At 51.9% G+C, this 12,801-nt stretch overlaps 1 protein-coding gene across 2 annotated transcripts; it reads left to right on the forward strand.

The window, feature by feature from the left end:
- The first annotated feature begins 3,136 nt into the window (after window positions 1-3,136).
- Window positions 3,137-12,492, forward strand: DDX56 (DEAD-box helicase 56). Of its 2 annotated transcripts, none has more exons than NM_001034329.2 (14): window positions 3,137-3,212; window positions 3,303-3,464; window positions 4,461-4,621; window positions 4,767-4,937; window positions 5,050-5,140; window positions 5,703-5,947; window positions 6,260-6,379; window positions 6,862-6,975; window positions 7,073-7,167; window positions 7,584-7,657; window positions 7,794-7,883; window positions 8,588-8,693; window positions 11,273-11,346; window positions 11,766-12,492. In NM_001034329.2, exons 1-14 carry the CDS (start codon window positions 3,153-3,155, stop codon window positions 11,841-11,843), a joined length of 1,641 nt encoding a protein of 546 aa, NP_001029501.1. In that variant the 5' UTR covers window positions 3,137-3,152; the 3' UTR covers window positions 11,844-12,492. The 2 variants fall into 2 exon arrangements, with proteins under 2 accessions (NP_001029501.1, XP_005205644.1); XM_005205587.5 differs by having other exon boundaries at window positions 3,142-3,212; window positions 5,817-5,947; window positions 11,766-12,490.
- Window positions 12,493-12,801: the final 309 nt, after the last annotated feature.

The raw sequence follows: 12,801 nt of genomic DNA on the forward strand, positions 1-12,801 counted from the left end.
GCTGTGTTTGAAATGAAATAAAGAGGCTGTGGGCAGAGGGGAGGCACAAAAGGAGATGGAAGAAAAGCTTTTGGTCTGGGTACTTCTGCAGCTGACCAGGAGTGGACCTCGGCATATGGGCTTGTGAGGCTAGGGTGCGGGAACAGACAGGGTGGTGGCAACCACAGGGCAACCACATAGGCCTGTCAGCAAGGAATGCTGTGAAGAGATTAAGTATCTATTTCTTAGCTCCCTGGTATCATAAGTGTAAACACTTCTTAGCATACTTCCTCATGCCTTTCTGCCATATAAAACTTAATACTATTAGGTGCCCATTCTTGATATTTTATTTCATGGTTTTATTTATTTAAAATACATTATTTATCTGGCATACAAAACTAAATTCTTCCCTTCTTTTTATCTTCCATACTATTCTACCTGTGTATCTATTTTTCCTTACAAAAGTATAAGCAATTTAATTTTATAGACCTTTTCACTTAATATTTTTGTAAATATTTAAGAAATTCCAATTTGGGGTGACCACGTTAACGGTTCAGTGTGGTGAAACACCATAAATGACTCATCCAAAATTATTTGGATATTTACCATAATATTTTTCATGTTAGAATTAATGGAAAATGAGGTGGCCTTGAAACTAGTTCATGTGTAGACCTCTGGCCTGAGGCTCTTTAGGAGCATGGGACATGTCAGGAAGGGAACACATGTGTGCTCTGTGGCTGTTACTAGGAATCTACCCAGCAAAGCACACTGGCGTCTAGGCTGTAGGAATACAGGAAGTAGTCTGTCCATCTGTGCATCTCAATTATGCTGATGGGTCAATACGTACTTGGTTTCTCCTCTTGTGAATTTTTGATAGGGGAATGGAGTGAAGACAAAGGTGGGAGTATATCACACCTTTACACTGATGGGACAGTTGGAAGCTTGATTGCCAGAGGATAGGCTAATTGGTGGTAGATGTGAGGAAAAGAGTTTCCACATTGGTGTGTGGCATTCACAGACACCATAGAGCCTAGGAAAATTTTTTAAAAATAATTCAAGCTACATCCAAGGAATTCTGGGGACCTTTTCCCCCAATACTACCCTGATTCCATTCTGAAGTTCTTGCTTTCTTAGGTTATAAAACATCCTTACCAAATAGCCTTCTATCCTTATACAAAAAGGCTGTGGGGGCACAGGAGTCTCTACTCACCCCATTATCCCTGGCCCAGTCCCCATCTCCATGTTTTGGTTCCAGCCTCACTTTACCTGTGGTGCTCTCAGTTCTCACCCTAATAACACCCAGAGCCTGACTTCTGGATCTCATGCTGGGCCCATGTCAGAATAGATGCATAGGGTCACCTGAGAAACTCATCCATATAGATTCCTGAGCAACATTTACGTCCAGTCTGACTAAGTTTATGTTTGGTGTGGTGTGGTAGGCAGAATGGGCATCCCTAGTGGCTCAGACAGTAAAGAATCGGCCAACAATGCAGGAGACCCAGGTTCAATCCCTGGGTCGGGAAGATCCCCTGGAGAGGGGAATGGCAACCCATACCAGTATTCTTGCCTGGAGAATTCCACGGACAGAGGAGCCTGGTGGGCTACAGTCTATGTGGTCACAAAAGGATGGACATCGTGCATCCCCGTTAACACACATGGTAGGCAGACTAATAACTTCCCAATAATGTCCAACTAAATGTACTAATTCCTGAAACCTGTGAATATGTTACCAAACGTGGCAAAGAGAAATTAAGGTTGCTGTCATCTGCTTTTAAAATGAGATTATCCTGAATTATCTGGGAGGGCCGAAGGTCATAACAAAGGTTCTTGAAAAATGCAAGAGGGAAGCAAAAGAAGGTTGTAATGATGTGACACAAGGACTCAACCCTCCATTAACAGCTTTGAAAACAAACAAGGGGGGCCACATGTGAAGCTGTAAAAGGTAAAAAAAAAAAAAAGATTCCTTTAGAACCTCCAGAAGGGAATGGAGCCCCACCAACCTCCTGATTTAAGCTTAGAGAGGCCTTGTCACACTTACGACCTATAGAACTGTAAAATAGTAAGTCTGTGTTAAGCCACCAAATTTATGATGATTTGTTACAGGAGCAATAGCAAACAGATACAAGTGGGGACCAAAAATCCACCCCTTTTTTTTGGCTGAGTCTTACTGCTTGCGGAATCTCAGTCCTCCAAAAGGAAATGAATCCAGGCCACAGCAGTGAAAGCCTGGAATCCTAACCACCAGACCTGCAGGGAACGCCGAAGAATTATTTTTAACCAAGCTGTGCAGGCAACACAGGTTGCTACCTTTGGGAACCCCAGAGCAACCTACCTTCCTCTTTTCTTATGCTACTCATTCTTCCAAACTTCATTCTTGGACAGTTCAATTGTTATAGCTTGTCCTTTTTCTGCCTGTGACCCTAAACCATGCTGGTACACCCAGTGTCGCTTGCTTTTTACTCCGAAAGCCATTGCGTTTGATTCCCACGTTCCCACCACTGCTACAGGCAAACAACCCTGGAATACATATGCTGGTGCACTTTTCCTAAGCATAGTCGGTGGCAGAGCAATTAATGCTTGCACATAAACCTGATAGAGATCCCCCAGATGCATAATGGCAGGAAAGGGCGCAGGACTCACCAGTATTTCCCAAACGTGGTAAGGTACCACCCGCGGCATCCCTTTTCTTAGGTAGTACACAGACGAGCATTCTAAACATTGATGTATTTGCCAATATAACTACAACTAATACTGGCATAATTGCTAGGGCGAGGCTGTTAAAAATCAAGCGCTAGATGAAGGTAAAGCCATAAACACGCAACCTGGTGGAGAAACTGGAGGATTGTGTGGCCGGTGTCGGTGGGCGAAGGCGGGCACGGAGGGGACCTCACCCACCTCCACGGAGCCCCGCCTCTGCCGCAGGTAACCCTAACCCAAAACGCCATTTAGAGGTAGCGTCAGGGGACGGGCAAGGACCCGTGGGCTCTCCGCCGCCTGCCGCCTCTCCCAGACCCCACAGATAGAGCGCAGCAGCAGCAGCCGCAGAGCCCAGCCGGAACACCGGAAGCCATGGCCAACTCCTTTGAAACTGATTGGCTGCTGCTTTGACCGGCTCACGCGTCGTGTCGTGCTCTTCCTGTCGCGCCTGCGCGCTGTCACTACAGAGCAGCAGCATGGAGGATCCAGAATCGTTGGGCTTCGAACACATGGGCCTGGACCACCGGCTCCTACAGGTACCGGGGAGGGCTGAGGAGCCGAACCGACGGTGGATGGGAGCGGTGGCAGGGCAGCACGCCGCCTGAGCCGTCCCTTGTCTCTCCTAGGCCGTCACTGATCTGGGCTGGTCGCGACCCACGTTGATCCAGGAGAAGGCCATCCCGCTGGCGCTGGAGGGGAAGGACCTCCTGGCTCGCGCCCGCACCGGTTCCGGGAAGACCGCCGCTTATGCCATTCCTATGCTACAGCTGCTGCTCCACAGGAAGGCGGTGAGTCGGGGGAGAGGCCCCAAAGGCCGAGAAAGGGAAATGCAGGCGTTTGAGTTCCGTTGTGCCCTCTTTGAAGGCTGTGCCGGCCACCCTCACGCACCCGTCTTCCCCAAGAGCCGGGTTTTCTTTGGATCTCTTACACATGAAGGCTGGTCTAAGAGAACCTAATGATTTTCTGGTAAACGCTCTGAACTGGGATTCAGGTTACTTGGGTTCTAGTCCAGGCTTTGCGACCATTATTCTTTGTACTCAGTTCAGTCTCTCGGTCGTGTCTGACTCCGCGACACCTGGACTGCAGCAAGCCAAGCTTCCCTATCCATCACCAACTCCCGGAGCTTACTCAAACTCATGTCCATGGAATCGGTGATGCCATTCAACCATTTCATCCTCTGTCATCCCCTTCTCCCACCTTCAGTCTTTCCCGGCATCAGGGTCTTTTCCAATGAGTCAGTTCTTCACATCAGGTGGCCGAAGTATTGGAGTTTCAGCTTCAGTATCAGTCCTTCCAATGAACATTCAGGACTGATTTCCTTTAGGATGGACTAGTTTGGTCTCCTGTCTGGCTGCTCCAGATCCTAGTTGAGGCATCTTCCTTCTTCCTTACGGCATGTGGGAATCCTTAGTAGTGCCATGTGGACTCTTAGTTGTGGCGGGCAGGATCTAGTTCCCTGACCAGGGATTGAACCTGAGCCTATTGGGAGCACAGAGCTTAGCTACTGGACCACCAGAGAAGTAACTGGTGGTTCACCAGTAACTGGCACGTTTTAAGTAACTTTGTAACAATAAAGTAAGTTATCCTTTTTGAGTTCAGTGCCTGGGGAAAGGGCCTTGTTATCTACATTCAGAGATGGGTGAAGTAAGTGAAGGGGTGATCAAAACACAACTAGATTGTTGTGTTGAAGTCATAGTACGTGATCAGATTGCCTGGAAGAGGTAGAGAAAAGCATCCGGTGGCCATGATGATAACTGACTGGCTGAAGTCTTTAATTCTTGCAGACAGGCCCCGTGGTGGAGCAGGCTGTGAGAGCCCTTGTCCTTGTGCCGACTAAGGAGCTGGCGAGGCAGGCCCAATCCATGATTCAGCAACTGGCTGCCTATTGTGCTCGAGACATCCGGGTGGCCAATGTCTCAGCTGCTGAAGACTCAGCCTCTCAGAGGTGGGTTAGAACACCAGGGCTGTGAGGGAATGAATCTGCACTGGAATGTGGGATGGGGTTTGTGTGCAGCAAAAACGAGATCTGATTTGGGGTGAGGTCCCAGCTGCTACCTTCTACTTAATACTGAGGTGTTGCCTATCTACAGAGCTGTGCTGATGGAGAAGCCTGATGTGGTGGTGGGGACTCCATCCCGCATATTAAACCACTTGCAGCAAGACAACTTGAAGCTTCGAGACTCCATGGAGCTGCTGGTGGTCGATGAGGCTGATCTTCTTTTCTCCTTTGGCTTTGAGGAGGAACTGAAGAGTCTTCTCTGGTAAGGAGAAAGGGTGGTGAATACACAGTAGGGCCTGGAGCGAGGGGGCCAGTTCAGCTGCCCCTGTTAGAGGCCTTAGAATGGAGTTTGATGGGGCTCTGTTTCATTTTAGTCACTTGCCCCGGATTTACCAGGCTTTTCTGATGTCAGCTACTTTTAATGAGGATGTGCAAGCACTTAAGGAGCTGGTACTGCATAACCCGGTAAGGGCCCCATGGGACCATCGGGAGACTCAGAGGACTCGCTCCTGCCTTCTCAAAGGAACCCTTTGTTATTTGGGGTGGGAAACTCCTCGTTTAGTATTCCTGGTTCTGAGGCACTAGAAGTCCAATGTTGTTAGGCACTCCTGTATCCTCCAACCTAAAGTCACTATGTAGTCCCAGGTATCTGCTGGTTTCAAACCATGCTTTGCCTAAAGGCCTGATCAGGGACCCCCAAAGGGCAGAAAGGGTGCTCTGAGTGACACGATCAAAATTCTCCCCTTATGTGAACTTTACTCTTCAAAAAGGTTGCTACTGTAGGGGTTTCTTCTCACTCTAGTCATTTACAGTGTGTTTCACTTTGATTTGTGCCCCAAATTGTGTGTAGTTTTGTGTCTTTTGTAAACTGCAGTAGTTAGTATACTTTGAATTCTGACTGTACACAGTTGGAAGGGACCCAGGGCACCCTCCACTAACACACCAGCGCTGTGGTTGGCAAGCCAGCGGCTTGCAGTAGCATTTCTGTCTTCTCTTTTTTCCTGACCACAGGCCTGTCCTCCCCTAGGTTACCCTCAAGTTACAGGAGTCCCAGCTACCAGGGCCAGACCAGTTACAGCAGTTTCAGGTGGTCTGTGAGACTGAGGAAGACAAATTTCTGTTGCTCTATGCCCTGCTCAAGCTGTCGTTGATTCGGGGAAAGTCTCTGCTCTTTGTCAACACTCTGGAGCGGAGTTACCGGCTGCGCCTATTCCTGGAGCAATTCAGCATCCCCGCCTGTGTGCTCAATGGAGAGCTTCCACTACGCTCCAGGTGTGCCGACTCCCATGTCTCGGTTGAACGTGAAGATGGAAAAGGGGAGACACAGTCGCTCTTCCTGTTTCTTAAGTGCTTAGTGGATTGAGGGCCCCGGGCTTGACTGATCCTCAATGACTATCTCTCACAACTCTGCAATACCAACTATAACTCCATCTTCACTTGACGAGATTGAGGCACAAAGATTAAGTTGGGGAAGAATTGAAGAAGAGGGAAGAGTCAGAAAGATGACCGTTATGACCAGGCGGAGGGTGGAGGAGAGACCTCCAGTGCTCTTAGGTCTGACTTTCTTCTGCTCTTGGGCCACAGGTGCCACATCATCTCGCAGTTCAACCAAGGCTTCTACGACTGCGTCATAGCAACAGATGCTGAAGTCCTGGGGCCTCCAGTCAAGGGCAAGCATCGGGGCAAAGGACCCAAGCGGGACAAGTGAGTCCACTTTTATCTCTCAGCCCTTGCTAGGGAGAGCCACCTTTCAGAAGACTGGGAAACCAGCATGTGGGGGCAGGGAGTAAAGGGCGCACAGGCCTGTACTTCATGGGCAGCATGAACGGCCATACTGCCTGACTTGTTGGCGTGCTGTCATCCTGTGAGGAACGTGGCTCAGCCTCCACTAGCTGTGACTTGCAGGAAGGATCTTTCTTCGGGAGAAAGGGAGCCACCAGTCTCTGTCTGCCTCTTGGGTGGCTGGCTTGGAGTGGTTCTCGGGTTGCCCTGTGGGCAATGAGTTCCAGGGTTTGGCTGCCCCCACTACCCTAGCTCCAGTTATAATGTTTAAGAATCTTACTCAGAGGAGTGTCTTGTAATTCCATACCAGGCTTTGTTGAGCGATCATGCTGATTAAATAAGTTTGAGAACATGGCCTCTGAGGAGAGGAGGGCTCAGTTTGAGGTTGGCATGTTTTCTTACAGGGCTTCAGATCCGGAGGCAGGCGTGGCGCGGGGCATAGACTTCCACCACGTGTGTGCTGTGCTCAACTTTGATCTCCCCCCCACCCCCGAGGCCTACATACACAGGGCTGGCAGGTAGGAGAACTGAGGCATAGTGGACTGGGCACCTGGACTGTGGGCACACTGTGGGACACACAGCCAGAGACACGGGCTGGGTTGTCTCTCCTTGCAGGACGGCACGTGCCAACAACCCCGGCATAGTCTTGACCTTCGTGCTGCCCACAGAGCAGTCTCAGCTGGGCAAGATCGAGGAGCTTCTCAGTGGAGGTAAGAGCCCTGCCCTCACTGACCTGAGAGAGGGCCAGGCTTCTGTCGTGAGACTTTAAACTTCAAGGTCTGGTGCTCCTTAGTGCTCCGTGGCTGTCATTGCACATACTTTGTGGCTAGAGTGGCCTCAGAGTAGGAGAGTAGGCGAGTGGGCAGGTCCTAAGGCTGAGAGATATGACAGGACCCGGGACATGGGGACAGGAAACTGCCCTGGCTGCAGCAGGGTGGATCCCCTGTCGTGAACTGTCCATGAGACCCAGGGTTTTTGCTGCATGTCTGCATTGTGGGAAAGAGTGGGCTGGATCCCTGGCTGCCTCACCCCAGGGAGCAGACCTGGGAGGTTCTGAGCAGAAGGCCTGCATAGACCCTGCCCAAGCTTTCAGTCTGCAGGACCCTCACTGCAGTCTTCTCTGCAGACAGTGGGGCCCCTGTCCTGCTTCCTTACCAGTTCCACATGGAGGAGATCGAGGGCTTCCGCTACCGCTGCAGGGTGAGTGGGGCCCTGTGGGGATGTGGGTACTTGGGGCTCCTCTAGGACCCACAGTCAGGCCCTTGTTGCTCAGCACCCTGGCAGGAGGGCGGGCTCAGGCAGCCCTGCCATGTTGACCTTTGATGTCTGCCCCCAGGATGCCATGCGCTCAGTGACTAAACAAGCCATCCGCGAGGCAAGGCTGAAGGAGATCAAAGAGGAGCTCCTGCACTCAGAGAAGCTCAAAGTAAGGGGCTGTGGTCGGGGTGGGTGGGCAAAGGGGAGGCTTCAGGGCATCGCCTGTCCTGGAGGCCAGAGGCAAAGCTGTGAGTGTGAGAGGCAGTGAGCTGGGCAGCAGACCGTGCCTTTAGCAGGTCATGGGGAGGAAACAGGCCAAGAGTGAGTAAGGACACCAGCTGTCCTGCTGGGAGGTGAATTGGCCGAGTTTCTGAGGTGGACAGTGGCTGTGTCCATCAGAAGCACAGCTTCTGAGGTTTATTCTCTTGACACAGTAGTAAGAGTTGTGTGAGGTCACAACTGTATGGGTGCCTGCGTTCCGTTATGATTCCCAAGGTGGAAACACTAGGGAGTCCACCCTGGGGATGCAGTAAACCGAGTCAGGTGCATTCATGCAGCATGCATTACACAGAAAAGGAGGAGGCAGCTGTTTATGTGTCAGTTAGAAGGTGCACGGCCATGGAGTGATTCCCAGTGAGGAGGGGGTGGTGTGCTCCTAACTGCCCCCACTGAATAGGGAGTGAGAACGGGGACACATGCCTGAGCTGCCTCTGGGAGGGGGCCCCAGTGACAAGGCAGTGGGAAATCTCAGCCTTAACAATTGGAACACAGGCTACCTGTTCAAAAACTCCCCTGTAAAAACAAAAAAAAACAAACCCATGAAATTACAAAAGGAGGACCGACCATGCAGTGCCTGCTTTTCTCCCCTGCCAGACATACTTTGAAGACAATCCCAGGGACCTCCAGTTGCTGCGGCACGACCTGCCCTTACACCCCGCTGTGGTAAAGCCTCACCTGGGCAACGTCCCTGACTACCTGGGTGAGCAGGGCTGGGGGCGGGCTGCGCATTCATCCCTGGGCTGCTGTGCACTGGGGTGACACAACCATGGGATCTGGGCAGTGAGCATGTACACAGACATAACTCTGCACAGTCCCCCTGCGTAGGCGTTGCTCTCTCTGTGGGGGAGACAGGAAACCAGCACTCTGCCTTCAAGGAGACATCAGTCTGCCCCTTCAAGGCCAGGGGTCTCACATCTAGAGCCTGGTCCTGTGAAAGAGCGAGCCAGTACCTGGCCAGGCAGCCTCCTGTGTGTAGAGGGAGTGACTGGGTATGGTGTGGGAGTCACGAGTAGGAGACAGTGCTACTTGTGCTGGAGGAGGCTTAGGGTTAGTGACCAGGCCAAGCTGGGCTTGGGTGTCTGAGTCCAGAACGTTTGACCGGGGACACCAGGGGTGGGAAATAGAGAATAGACCTGCCTGAGCCTTGTGGGGATGAGGGATATTGGGATCACAGTTATGAGGTCAAGGATGGACCCCAAGAGGGACTTTCCTGGTGGTTCAGTGGTTAAGACTCTGAACAGGGAACATGGGTTTGATGTTTAATCCCTGGCCAGGGAACTAAGATCCCACATCCTTCATGCTGCATGGCACAGCCAAGAAAAGAATGGATCCCAAGAGTGGTTTCTATGGTGTAGATGAGGCCAAAACCCAGCTAATGTGTTCAGGAGCCTTGCTCCCTTTGCACCTGGTAATGATACTCCTTGTGTCTTTGGTAACGGGTATGTGTGGGTTTTATGCTGAAGATGTTTAGTGGATTAAGGAAGCAGAGAGGTGAGTGCAGGCCCATTTTCCTGGTACCCCTGTGGATTAGCGTAAGCTGGTGGATATGGCAAGGAGAACCTCAAGCAAGTGGATGGGAAAGATCCAGGAGAGATGGGAAAATGCCAGAGAGATGGGGCCAGGTTCCCCAGGAAGTGAACTGTAAGGGATACCAACCAAGGTCGTGGTGTGAGGACTGAGGAGGGGGAGAGGGGAGGAGGGGATGTGATCTTGGGTGGCTTTTGGGTGGTCTGTGTGGCAGCTTGAAGTGGGATCCCAGTTCCCTGAGTGGGAATTGAACTTAGACCACAGCGGTGAAGGCGCTGTATCCTAACCGTACTAGACCACCCAGAGACTTCTGGCTGGGAGCAGGGCGCTGGCTCTTGCCTGGTTTGAAGAAAGAATTTGGGAAAAGGTTAAACAACAACAAAAAAGACAAGTGAAGTGTTTATTAGGAGAGAAGAGAGATGTGGAGAAAGGATGGGTGGACTGCGAGAGAAGTAGCCATGAGCTTTTTTTTTTTTTAATTTATTTATTCTTGGTTGCTCTGAGTCTTCATTGCGTTTTCTTGGGCTTTCTCTAGTTGCGGCGAGTGCGGGCTACTCTTCATTTCAGTGTGTGGGCTTCTTGTTGCCACGGCTTCTGTTTTTGTGGGGCACCATGGACTTAGTTGCCTCACGGTCCATGGGATCTTTCAGAACCAGGAATCGAACCTGTGTCCCCTGTATTGGCAGATGGACTCTTAACCACTGGACCACCAGGGAAGTCCCTTTCGGGATGGTTTAGACCACTTATGTGGAGGCAGTTTTCTGATTTTCATCTGGCCAGGACTACCTTGCATTATGTGGCCCCGAGTCCATATCAGGTCTGACTCAGGGCCCTCCTGGATGTGCAAGCGCGTCTTTTAGACAAGGTGAATCCCAGTGCCAGGCTTTTCGGAGGCTGGCAGACCTTATGGTCTAGTGCCCCCTCCCCTGAGGAACCTTTTTGTGCTGGCATAGTCTGGGAGGTCTCCTTGACCCCATGAATGAAGAGTACATGGTCTCCTTAATTTTTTACCTAGGCAGGGCTTGCTTAGCTCCTTTCTGTTATTGCTGTTCCCATTATCTTGAAGTGTCCGCAGGAGACAAAGTCCAGCTACTTACACTGTTCCTGTTGTTATTTTTATTTTCAAAGTGTTAACAGGAAACTAGTTGTAAATGTTTAACCTGGGGCCCATCTGTCTCCTGCCTTAGAAGGGAATCCCATCCTCTCTGTCACACAGAAGCAGTCATTGCCCCAAACCTTTGGCCTTTAGGGGTTGGGGTGACGTGGGAGGGTGTGGTGGTGTGGTGCTCACAGGCCTGTCAGGACCTGTGTGGCCTGGCTGGAGGGGACCCTGAGCTATGCCCTGGGTCGGTGAGAGGACAGAGGCCAGGGGTCATGTAGCAGGTCCCGAGCAGTGATGGGGGCACCTGATAGGTGAGGAGGGGTATGGGAGGAAGGACCATGGAGGAAGGAATTATATGAAGGCTGCTTTTCTATTTTAGCAGCATTTTCTTTCTTAATTTTCCTTCTGTTGTTTCATACTTACTGTGACACATACTGTAGAGACATGTTTTAGTGGACATCCCTGGGGACAGCGGTGTGAACCTAGATAGTCGTGTGTTCTTAGGATTGCAGTGAGGATCGGAGTGCCAGGCCCTGGGTCAGGAGGGGAGAGCACGTTGGGAGCCACTGGAGGTGGAGCCGGCGGGAGAGGGGGTGGGAGCAGGCACACAGGGCGGCGGGGGCAGCCGCTGAGCCCGCCGTCTCTTCCAGTTCCTCCTGCTCTGCGCGGCCTCGTCCACCCTCACAAGAAGCGGAAGAAGCCCCTCGCCTCTAAGAAGGCCAAGGTATGTCCCCTGGGGCCTTGGTGATGGCTGCAGGCGCCCCCCCCCTCCCCAATCTGGTTTCCTTGTCACCAGGGTGTGCTTGGTGTGCTTGCCCCTTGTCCTCAAGGGGGAGGAAGGAGAATCGGCCCCAGACCCCTGGCCGCTGGCCAGAGTTGCGGGGGCCGGGGCTTTCCCTTGGCCATCATGAGCAGCTTCCAGAGCAAAGGAGAACCTGCTGTCCTGGCCCCACCGCCCTCCTCGTCCTCCATGCTGCAGGAGGAGGAAGGTGGGCGCCTGCGGTGCTGGAAGCAGCACCTGTCCTTGGCTCATGGCCTGCAGGGCCTGCCAAGTAGCAGTACCACCCACTTCTCCGAGTCTGTCTCGTTATGTGCAGACAGACGTCTGCTCCCCACAGTCAACTGGTAACTTTGCCCCCACAGAAGGCAAAGACACAGAATCCACTGCGAAGCTTCAAGCACAGAGGAGAGAAATGCAGACCCACAGCAGCACCCTCCTGAGGTTGTTCAGGCAGCCTTGGCTGCCTTCCCAGGCTCTCCCCAGGCTGGAGTGTGGAGCAGGCCTCCCTGCTGGAGGAAGCTTAATTCTCAGACTGGATGGACTGGATTCGGGGCAGACGGAACTGTGGCCCTCCAGACAGATGGCCAGGCTGGTGCTTTGCCCATAACAACAGAATAAAGATTCTAGCTGCCCTAGTTTGTGCCTCCTGCCTGTAGGAAGGAGCCATCGAAACCTTGGGAATCAGAAACCACTTCCAGGAAGCAGCACCTGGCTCTTTGCCTGCTGTGCGCAGTGTCTCCTTGGCCAGAAGAGGTCAGCCTTGCAGCGCTGCAACCTGGAGCCCTCAGGCCCGGAGACACCTGCTGGCATCTGGCTCTCTGGCCTTACCACCAGCTGCTCCTGTGGGCTTTCTCTCTGGAATCAGGCTGACGCCTCCCTTCTCTGAAGCTGGGAACGACTTTTTGCCTCCTGGAAAGATGGGCCTGCCTGATGACACCTCTTTCTCCATGGCACGTTGTAAATTCAGCCTTCTACTCCCTCAGGCAGCCAGGGACAGCTGTCTCTGCTCCTGAACTGCTCTGCTCTGTTTGGCACACTTGTGTGTGTGTGTGTGTGTTTAATTAATTAATTAATTTGGCAGCAATGAGTCTTAGTTGCGGCACGTGTGATCTTTTTTCATTGTGGCATGTGAGACCTAGTTCTTCCTGACCAGGCATCAAACCTGGACCCCCTGCATTGGGAGCATGGAATCTTAGCCACTGGACCACCAGAAAAGTCCCACCTGGGTGTGTTCTAAGTGCTTGAGTGACAGTGTGACACGCACATGCCCTGTCCATTTGCTCTCAGCCCACCTGCAAGGTTCTGACGGGAGGGTCCCAGCTCATGTCTGGGCCTCCCAGCTGCTGTCTGGAGGAGGGGGATGCTGCTGATGACTGTGTCCTTTATTGTGCCCGCTTA

This window comes from Bos taurus, chromosome 4 (genome assembly GCF_002263795.3).
Source record: "Bos taurus isolate L1 Dominette 01449 registration number 42190680 breed Hereford chromosome 4, ARS-UCD2.0, whole genome shotgun sequence".
In the NCBI taxonomy this organism is placed as follows: Eukaryota; Metazoa; Chordata; class Mammalia; order Artiodactyla; family Bovidae; genus Bos; species Bos taurus.